This window comes from Octopus bimaculoides, chromosome 11 (genome assembly GCF_001194135.2).
Source record: "Octopus bimaculoides isolate UCB-OBI-ISO-001 chromosome 11, ASM119413v2, whole genome shotgun sequence".
In the NCBI taxonomy this organism is placed as follows: domain Eukaryota; kingdom Metazoa; phylum Mollusca; class Cephalopoda; order Octopoda; family Octopodidae; genus Octopus; species Octopus bimaculoides.
Window position 1 is genome coordinate 47,639,230 of NC_068991.1, and position 11,494 is coordinate 47,650,723.

The window sequence follows — 11,494 nt, forward strand, 5'->3', positions numbered from 1 at the left end:
TCGACATCAACAACATTACTGCCACCACTATCACCTTCATCACAGCCCCTACTACATCTTTCAACCCATGCCTCCTAGCTGAGATTAGAAGAGGTTCCTGACGAGTTCTCGGGTGAAAGAGAATATATATTTGTTCGTCTCATTGTTACACGTGAACATATATACATATGTTGTGTGTCTGTATATCCGTCAATACACATATATATATATGTGTGTGTATATATATATATATATATATATATATATATATATATATATATATATATATATATATACATACATACATACACAAAACGCTTAGACCCATAGACGAATCGTCAGACTCTAAAATATTGTTAAAGTACATGTAACTTATGATATAAAGTAACAAAAAATATTAAGCCTTATTTTCGTATTCGATATAAATTATTGATAATAAATTTTGCAATTTTTTGTTTATATATATTTCATTGTTACAACGCAATTTATAGTTTTCCTTTCAATTTCTCCTTGTGATATAATAGTTAAAAAAATATTATTTTCATTTTTTTTCGCCAGAAACCACTCTGCTTCAGCAGAACAAATGGCGGCGAAAACAAGCATTTGAAGAATTGGTTCAAAGATATCAAGTAAAAAGTCGTTATTTTGTGAACGACAAAGTTTTCAGAAATGGCTTCAGCTCTGGAAAATTATATTAGTAGTATCCTTTTCATAAATATAATCTTGTTACACTCTAATTCGTACTTTGCGTCTTAAAATCAAAATGCTTTTGTTTCTTATGTGTGAATTATAAGCTCACGCCGGTTATTGCAACTAAGATTTAAAAAAAAATTTAATCTATTTTCAGGTTATTTTACTTGCTTGTTATCAACTCTATTACAAATTCTCATCGAATACTAAAAGCAAGATATATTTCGTTTTAAAAAATTCATGTATTCAATTGGACCGGTGTTACCTCTATCTATCTATCTATCTATCTATCACACCCTCCTCCGTTATGTACGTTGTGTAACATTTATGTTGGGGTTTCGCTCTTTGCTCTCACCTAATCTTATTTTTTGTTTTATATAACTTACCCGCCGTTCTTGTTTTAGAATATTAATGTTTTCAAACAGGCTGGTTACAAATATGCCAAGGAAACGATGTCAGAACAGCGAAAGACATACAGAGAGCACGATTTATTTTGAAGGGTTTAGAGTTAGGTTTACGGTTAGGGTTTGCGTTAGGGAATTCCGTCCCTAACCGTAACGGCCGATATTTAGGTAATCGTACCGAAAGATCGCCGGAGTTTACAACTGCTTGTGAGACAACGGCATTTAGTGAGCTAAACCAACTCTTATTTTATACAATGTTCATTAGGGAAAATACTCATAGTAGGCAGTGACATTTAAGGAAGCTAGGTTATCACGCGCGTTGCTGTTCAGGGGGTTTAACCTTCATTCTTGAAATGATTTTTTTAGGGAGCTTAGCAAACAATCTTTCGTTTCATTTTTTAATGGTCACTTTTCCATGGTTGCTTGGGTCGGACGGAATTCTTCCAGGTAGATTTTTTTTTATAATCGGATGCCCTTCCTGTCGCGCATCTTCACCTGTTTCCTAGCAACGTAATATTTTCCCTTGTCCAGATACGTTTTCATGAAAGATTGGAAATGAACCACACCACTTGTATGATGGTGACACTCGTTTACAATTATGCAATGTCAGGACAAGGAAACAACCCACTCACACACGCACACACACACACACATACATACATGTGATGAGATTCTTTTACTTTCCTTCTACTCACAAGGCTTTGATCAGCTCAGGGTTGTGGCAGGAGACATTTGCTCAGGTCCTGCATTGTGAACCCAGAACCATTTCGTTAGAAAACAAATGTCTTAGCTACACAGCCATGCTTGAACTTAGATAATGGCGCTTAGAAATCTAGGTAAACTTAGCCCGAAATCAAGATTAGGATTGAGACTAGGGGAGCATGATATATAAAGTCTGTTGTCATGATGGAGGATTTACTAGTTATTTTTTAGACAATGATGTTTAGAGAACATTCTAAGTATCTCCAATTAACACCATCAAAATATCTTTGAGGTTGTTGCACTGACATGCTATGATCACTCATAGCTTTGTTATTGTCAATAATGTGGTTCACTTACTCTTTTACTTGTTTCAGTCATTTGACTGTGGCCATGATGGAGCACTGCCTTTGGTTGAGCAAATCGACCCCAGGACTTATTCTTTGGAAGCCTAGTACTTATTCTATCGGTCTCTTTTGCCGAACCGCTAAGTTACAGGGACGTAAACACATCAGCATCTGTTGTCAAGCGATGTTAGGGGGACAAACACAGACACACAAACATATACACACACATACATACATATATATAGATGTATATATATATGTATATATATATATATATATATATATATATATATATATATATACATATATACGACAGGCTTCTTTCAGTTTCCGTCTACCAAATCCACTCACAAGGCTTTGGTCAGCCTAAGGCTATAGTAGAAGACACTTGCCCAAGGTGCCACGCAGTGGGACTGAACCCAGAACCATGTGGTTGGTTAGCAAGCTACTTACCACACAGTCACTCCTACACCCATAAAAAACAACAACAGATGTTAACTGTTTGATATTAGGGACAGGCATGGCAGTGTGGTTAAGAAGTTCGCTTCTTGACTGCTTCAGATTCAGCTCTACTGTGTAGCAGCATGGTAAGGGTCTTCTACTATAGCCCCAAGTCTACAAAAGCATTGTGAATGAATTTGGTAGACAGAAACAGAAAAAAGCTGGTTGTGTGTATATTTCTCTATCTGTCTACTTTTCTATCAGTCTATGTATGTATGTGGATAATTGTGCTAACATTTGCATTCTGCAAAAATCACTACAAGTGGTGTTGTCACTTCTGTCAACAAATCATCCATTCATTTCGTGGCTTTAAGATGAAATAAGAAATCTTACTTGAAAAACAGGTTAGAGTTAGTACTAGGAAGGGCATCTGGTTGTACAATAACACCTCAGTATTATATTTGTCTAACCCATGGCAGTATGGCAAAATAGATGTCAAAGAAACTAATTTCTATTTATAGATTAACTATTTTGAAATGTCGCAACTCAAGTGAAACAAAATAACATGGATTTTTGAAAGAAATAGTTTTACTGTAAAAACTCTAAAAGATTATTTGTTTAAAAAAATAGGACTTTTTGCAAATTCTGAATCTGATGTTCAGACATAAAAATATTTTGAGAACGGTTATAAAATAAAGACATAAGTTATAAATGATTGCATGCTTCAAAACTCATATTTATGTAAAGTCTCATGTTTTATTCCTTGACACAATTCTACAAGAAACAGTGTCTATAGTGACTGCTGATGGACGAATCATTGTGGTAAGACAATGTTTTAATTAAATACACACACACACACACACACTCATGTGTGGGAGTCCATGGTTTGAATTCCCATACTAGTCTTGCAGTGTTTTCTTTGAACACCAGATGACAACCCTTGCTGCCCATTACACTTATATGCAGATACAAGTCACTATTGGACACAGCACATAAGTGAAGTTGATTTTTAAAAAAATGATAATGTAGTAAGAGTTGAGAAAGATTTGACTGCTATTTTTAGCAGGACAAGTGTCTGCATAGAGCTATCCTCATTGGTGGGCTTGTAAGTAGACACTGTAGTGATATTAGGGTGTTCGGACCATCAAATGAGTGAACTTAGAAGGATCTGTTTGACAAATGGTGATTGAAATTGGATAAAAGCAATTTTATTTCTTAATAATCCTCAATATATTTAAAGTGAAAATAACTAATTTTTGTCTTTCTTTTTCTGTTAGGTACATTTTTGTATGCGGGCATAAATTGATCTAATGTTCAGTTTAACATTTTTAGGATTGGTAAATAGTTATTGATGAATAACATTTGGTGGGCTAGGTGTTGCTTTCATAATGACCACACTAGCAATAGTATTAGTTCCCATAAGTTTTTATTAACCTGGAACATTTGCATTTACATATACACAATAGTTGAATAAATAGAACAGTATAAAAGAGATATTGAATGGAATGAATACAAGTTTTCAATGCATAATACACTCAATTATAATATGAAGATAGTTTATATTTATTGAGAACAAATTAAGTAGAAAGACTGAGAATGACGTATCACAAAACTGACTGATATAACATCGAGTAGCACCACCTCTGTAAGGAAGTAAGTGAGAGACCATCTTCTAGAGCAGAGCAACATGGCCTAATGTATACTTTTGGATTGTTCTGCTTGTGTTCCTATTTGCCAGCTTTTTATAACCCCAATGGCAGTTCTAAAATGTTTGACCACGGTGTTTGGCAGGTGAAGTCCAGTTCTCTTGGTTACACATCAGCTGATCTGACTGGAAATATATCATAATTACACAGAAGTTCTAAGCTAGAATTCTGAGCAAAGCAGTTTCAAATCTTGGCAGAGGCATCGCTACAACATATCAATATACATATATATTTTTTAAAACTGAGATTCACAACTCCTTAACCAGCACTCAGTCACAAGAATAGGACACCTTTTTATTAACTGAGGCCATTTTCTGGGTTAGAATTTGGAAACCTGACTTACAAGTTCAGTGTTAACCACTTACACAGGAAAAATAATTTCATTAGATTTTTTCCATTCCTGGTCATTATTTATTACATTACGTGTGTTTCCCTTTACTCACGTGAACATATTAATAATGTTTGTTGACAAATTAATCACCATTGTTGTGTCTTGGGAGTGTCAATATACCAACAATAATAATATGCCCCAAGTTCAGATTTCAAACTAATTAACTAATCAATCATTTGTTTTACCCTTTTGATACCAACCCAGCTGAAACTGCCTCTGGCTCTGTAGTACAAATGTCTTGTTTTCAAAAGTTTTGAATTAAAATCTTCCACCAAACCTTAGTCACAATTTATGTTCCTAACACTAGCTTAATGATAACTAAATTCATCATCATCATCGTTTAACGTCCACTTTCCATGCTAGCATGGGTTGGACGATTTGACTGAGGACTGGTGAACCGGATGGCTACACCAAGCTCCAATCTGATTTGGCAGAGTTTCTACAGCTGGATGCCCTTCCTAACGCCAACCACTCCGAGAGTGTAGTGAGTGCTTTTACGTGCCACCGGCACGAAGGCCAGTCAGGTGGTACTGGCAACGGCCACACTCAAAATGGTGTATTTTATGTGCCACCTGCACAGGAGCCAGTCCAGCGGCACTGGCACGAATTCTTTGTTATATTCAAAATTAATTGAAAGAAACACAGAGCATCTGACCAGAAATATGGTAACAAAAGATTTAATGTGCTGGTTAAACAATCAGTTGGTTCTTTGTTAATCAAAGTTCTTTTGTCACTGTTCACAACCTTTCCACTGATTTAGTGACTTTCCTTCTTGGTACAAGGTCTTCAGTGACTTAGTGACTTCCCCCTCTCACTCCATAGGAGCAGACAAAAGAACTTTGACTAACAAACAACCAATTGATTGTTTAACCAGCACATTAAACAAATGATCGAATAGTTAATTGGTTAGATATATAATCAATTGACTAACAAAGAAGTGGAATTGAACCTGTGCTTGTGTTATTATTATTGATTTAATGAGGCGGTGAGCTCACAGAATCATTAGCATGCTGGACAGAATGCTTAGCGGCATTTCTATGTTCTGAGTTAAAATTCTGCCTAGGTTGACCTGGCTTTTCATCCTTTCGGAGTCGATAAAATAAGCACTGGTCTCGATGTAATTGACTAGTTTCCTTCCTTGAAATCTCAGGCCTCGTGCCTATAGCAGAAAAGATTATTATTGGTATAATGACTCTCCCAAGACACAATAGTTGTTGTTTCAACACATGAATTCACTTCAAGAATCTTGCAAACCAAATACAAATACCAAGTAATCATCATTGCATGTTAAGTAAAGTATGTATTTATATTTCAGGGTACTTTGAAAGGTTTTGATCAGACGATTAACTTAATCTTAGATGAAAGCCACGAAAGAGTGTTTAGCTCTACTTCTGGAGTTGAACAAGTTGTATTAGGACTATACATAATCCGTGGTGACAATGTGTAAGTATAGCTTCTTTCCATATAAAAATTAAAGAAGTTTAACCATCCAATGATAAAATCAGTCTGTGTACCTTCAAAGGCCAGAGGTACAGCCTCAACCTCCAGACCATATATAAAAAAGGTTCAAATGTACAAAAAACAGAAGACAGACAGGTGAGGTAACAACAAACAAGGTGTATTAATCTCAGAAGTTTTGAGTCTATGTTCCTTGAAATAAAAGAATGAGGAGAGAAAACAGAGAGAGGAAAAACGTGTCTGGATTAACGGTTTCACATGTTGAATCGACTGATAAAAAAAACTTGTAAAAAGGCATTATACCAAAATTCTTTTTCCATTTGTGTTCATTCGTCTGTTTAGCCCTTCTATTCCCGTATTTCTGTTGAAATACACAGCCTTTACTTCACTTAATTTTGAAAATGAAGCATTTAGTAAAATAAATTTGTTATTATTAAGCTAGTATTTGGATTATAAAATAACATGAAATTTTGATGGGAGGTTTTAATTTAGATCAATTTAAGACAAGAAGTTTCTGTCATTGAATTAGGGGCGGGGTCAGGCAGGTTGCTATCTGTTTTCCTAATGCTAGTATTGGGGATATATTTGAATCTGGATTTTATGGCCAGATGCTCTTCCTGTCACCAACCATTGCCTGTATTTTCAAGTGAGGAATTTTTCATTTATTCAACCATCTTTCACTGTTTCACTCAAACAAAGTCGTGGGAGACACACTCACACATAATACATATATAAAGTGGTTGGTGTTTGGAAGGGCATCTAGCTGTAAAAACCATGCTAAAACAGGTCTCGCTGGTGCCACATAAAAAGCACTCAGTCCACTCTGTAAGGTGGTTGGTATCTGAAAGGCATCCAGCCAAAACGACTGCTGAAACTGAAGCCTGGTGCAGTCTTCCGCTTAGCCAGCCCCTATCAAACCATCCATCCCATGCCAGTATGGAATCCATATGTAAAATGATGATAATGATATATCACTGACGCTGTCCTTTTAAGATATATATGGCATAAATTTCTCCATGATTCTCCACTTGATTGTATGTGGCATGCTATTAGTGTCCAAATCCCATACATGACTAGCAAACTTCATAACCATACAAACATATATGTACGTATTATGTATGTTTATATGTTAGTGTCTCCTTATCTTGACAATCAGGTACCCTTCCTGTTTCCAAGCAAGGTGTGCCAGACATGTTTTCACAGAATATTAGAAACTGATGATTCTGCTTATATGACAGTGACACTGCTTTACAACTATCACATGACATCAAGACTAGGAGACACAAACATAGACACTCACATGCACATGTATACATATGTATACATATGTATACATGATGGGCTTAGAGTTTCCATCTATCAAATTCACTCACATGGCTTCAGTTGCCCTGGGGCTATAGTAGAAGACACTTGTCCAAGGTGCTATGCAATTGGATTGAACCTGAAACCATGTGGTTGGGAAGCAAACATAACCATACCTGTGCTCAGCTACACCTGTTTACTTTGCAGTATTTCTTTTGGCTGTTTACATTTTGGGTCTGAGTTGGTTAAGCATTCTAACCCTTTTGATACCAATCCACCAGAGACTACCCCTAGATTTTTGATACAAAAGTGATGTAAAGTAAAACTGTCTATCAAAATTACATGCTAAGTTAGTATGAAACACCAGTTTAATTATAACAAAGCTCATCATCATCATCATCATCATCGTTGTTTAACTTCTGCTTTCCATGTTGGCTTGGGTTGAATGGTTTGATGTGGAGCTAGCTGGCAGGAAGCTGTCCAGACTCCAATTGTCTGTTGTGGCATGGTTTCTATAGCTGGATGGCGTTTCTTGTAAATTCTTCATTCTTTTAATTGAAACAAAGGCAGTGTATATTAATAGAAATATAGTAACAAAAGGGTTTATCTAAAGTTAATTTTACTACAGAATAAAAAGTTTTGAATGGTACAACAATGCACTATATAATACAAAAAAATGCACTATATACCTGTTGTAATTTAGTTATCCAAAGTCCAATGATATTTCGGAATACAATTCCTTCTTCAGATATTCATAGATGGAGTCGCTGTTTTCCAACGGCTGTAGATCTATTTATTTTGTTCTGCATGATTATGTCTTCTATGTTACGATTGTTCACAGAATAATAGTTATGTAGTGTTGAATTAATCTGAAACTATCTTATGTCTTTCAGGGCGGTGATTGGTGAAATAGATGATGATGCAGATTCTTACTTGGACCTAAACAGCATAAGAGCAGAGCCCCTTAACCCTGTAGTGCATTAGGAAACTTAACTTTCATCATGTAAATTTTCATAACCATTTCAAAACAAAAAAAAACAAAAATTAAAAAAACAAACGTTTTATTTTTCTTTTATCATCACAATATTTTTGTTCTTCATAAAATTTTTAAAGGATTTTAAAACTGATTTTCTTCATGTTCTCTTACCCACTACTCCACAAAAATAACTTCAAAAAACAAATAAACACCTCTCCAAACTTATGTATCACATATAAAGAAAAATGCATTTTCTTAAGGTAAATATATTATTAATTTTTACTCATTTTTCATGTTATTTTTCTTTTTACTCTAATATTGCTGGTGCCACGTAAAAAAGTATCCAGCCCACATTGTGAAGTGGTTGGCATTTAGAAGGGCATCCAACTGTAAAAATCATGTCAAAATTGACATTGCCTGTGCTAGTGACATGTAAAAAGCTCTCAGTCCATTCTGCGGGGTGGTTGGTGCTAGGAAGGGCATCCAGCTGTAAAAACAATGCCAAAACAGACGCAATAGTCTGATGTAGTCTTCTACCTGGCCGGCTCCTGTCAAATCATCCAACCCATGCCAGCATGAAGGTGGATGTTAAATGATGATAATGGTGAGTGCGCTTGTGTTACTGTGTAGCTTAAGAAGCTTGCTTTCCAAATATGTGGTCTCGGGTTCAACTCTACTGTGTGGTAGCTTGAGCAAGTGCCTTCTATTATAGCCCTAGACTAACCAAAGGTTTATGAATGGATTTGGTGGACAGAAACTGAGAGAAGTCTGTCGTGTGTGTATGTATGCTTACCTTGACGTTATATGATAGTCATAAATGAGCTTCACTGTCACACAGGTGATGTTTTTTCCCAGTCTTCTGTGAAAAACGTTATCAGGCCTTAGGGAAATATTACCTTACTTGGAAACAGGTGAGGGTTTGTGACAGAAAGGGCATTCAGCTGTAGAAAATCTGCCTCAACAAATTCCATGTGACACTTGGAAAACTGGCTTTTATGTGATGATGATTGCTTCAGAATTTATATAGTTTGAGATGTTACATATCAATACTTCATTGCATTCTATATAAGAAAGATGTTAATGCAGATGGCTCAGTGTTCTTTGAGTACTTGCGTTTGATTACCTTTTACCTTTTTCAGTCATTAGAATGCGGCCATGCTGGGGCACTGCATTGAAGAATATTAGTTGAACAAATCGACCCCAGTATTTATTTTTATTTCAAGCTTGGTACTTATGGGGGATGTAAACACACCAACACCAGATGTTAAGTGTGTTCATGTCTGTGGTGAGGGCCAAACACAGACACGAGGACATACACACATACACATACATCCATATATGATAGGCTTCTTTCAGTTTTTGCCCATCAAATCCACTCATAAGTCTTTGGTCAGCCAAGGGCTATAGTAGAAGATGCTTGCCCAAGGTACCATGCAGTGGGATTTAACCCAGGAGAATGTGGTTGGGAAACAAACTTCTTACTACACAGCTATGCCTACACCTATTGTTTACTTCTTTCTCCTAAGAGGATGATTATTATGAGGGATGCTAATGCAACGTTTTGATTGGGTATTTCTAAACATCTTCTGGTGATGCATGTCTATACACATCATTGCTATCAGTGTCACTTTAATGTCCGCTTTCCTGTGCTTACACAGTTCAGATGGAATTTCTCAAGGTAGATTCCCCACAGGAAAAACCCTTTCTGCTCTTTAATACTTTTACTCCTCATCTCCTAGCATAAAGCTGCTTCTTTTGGGTTCGTAGTCTTGCAAGTGGCATGGCAACTTCACTAGTGCTGGCTACCTGCAAAAAGCTCCCAGTACATGTTGTAAAGTGGTTGGCATTATGAAAGACATTCAGCCATAGAAATCACACCAAACAAGACAGTGGAGCAAAGTGCTAGCCTTGTACCTGTTGGATCTTGTCAAACAGTCCAACCCATATCAGCTTGGAACACAGACATTAAATGATGATGAATGTATATGTGTGTGTGTGATGACAAAGGAGGTGCCACTGTAATAATGGTCTTAAAACAACCGAATGACCAACATTTCTATAAAAAATTAGAAACTAATGCAGATTAAAAAGACCCCCCCAAAAATAATGAACAAAATTGGTAAATCAAATTCAAAAACAATTTGATGGAAAAGGAGCTGGATTATCTTATGAATTTTGAGGTAAAAGCACATAACTTTTAGGGACAACTGAAAATTCATAAATCTAAAGAAATCTATAACAGCTAAAGGACCCCCTTACACCATATTCCCAAATCTGATTGAAAATTATACCCAATTGTTGCAGGACCAACATCAAGTATCTAATATTTAAAGGAATTCACTGGACATAATTATGAAACTAATATGGGAAGTAAGCTTAGCACACAGCCATGTATACTACTTATTTATACATACATTTTGTGTATATTTTCATTTTTCAATAATGATTAATAATATTCAAGACTACTTACTAAAAAGTTCCCAAATACAAACCTTGTATCAATAATAAGAGTGCTCCAGGATCAAAGAAAGTCCTTTTTTTTTTATAGCATAATGTGTATAGGTGCAGGAGTGGTTGTGTGGTTAAGAAGTTTGCTTCTCAACCACATGGTTTCAATTTCAGTCCCACTGCATGGCACCTTGGGCAACTACCTTCTACTTTAGCTTGAGCTCAATCTAAGCCTTGTGAGTGGATTTGGTAGACAGAAACTAAAAGAAATCTGTCTTGTATATACATACATACATTATATATATATATATATAGCAAGTGACCTGATCTGAGATTGTGTGCTAGAACAAAAACAATTGCTGCATGGAAGGTGTTTATTAACCATTTAAGAAACACATAAAATCCGTTAGATTCACTTCAACATTTAAATTTAATTTACCAAAATATTTTCATCGCTTTGAGACTGCGACCTATTCACCGACAAAATTCCGTGCTGCAGCTTGGAATTTTGTCACTGAACAGGTCGTGGTCTCAAAGCGACGAAAATATTTTGACAAATTAAATTTAAATGTCGAAGTGAATCTAACGGATTTTGTGTGTTTCTTAAATGGCTTATAAACACCTTCCACACTGCAATTATATATATATATATA

The 11,494-nt window shown here is 35.8% G+C and overlaps 1 protein-coding gene across 2 annotated transcripts; it reads left to right on the forward strand.

The window, feature by feature from the left end:
- Nucleotides 1–537: 537 nt before the first annotated feature.
- On the forward strand, nt 538–8,675 carry LOC106870841 (U6 snRNA-associated Sm-like protein LSm8). Of its 2 annotated transcripts, none has more exons than XM_014917071.2 (4): nt 538–679; nt 3,342–3,382; nt 5,973–6,100; nt 8,311–8,675. In XM_014917071.2, exons 1-4 carry the CDS (start codon nt 649–651, stop codon nt 8,399–8,401), a joined length of 291 nt encoding a protein of 96 aa, XP_014772557.1. In that variant the 5' UTR covers nt 538–648; the 3' UTR covers nt 8,402–8,675. The 2 variants fall into 2 exon arrangements, with proteins under 2 accessions (XP_014772557.1, XP_052827742.1); XM_052971782.1 differs by having other exon boundaries at nt 3,348–3,382.
- Nucleotides 8,676–11,494: the final 2,819 nt, after the last annotated feature.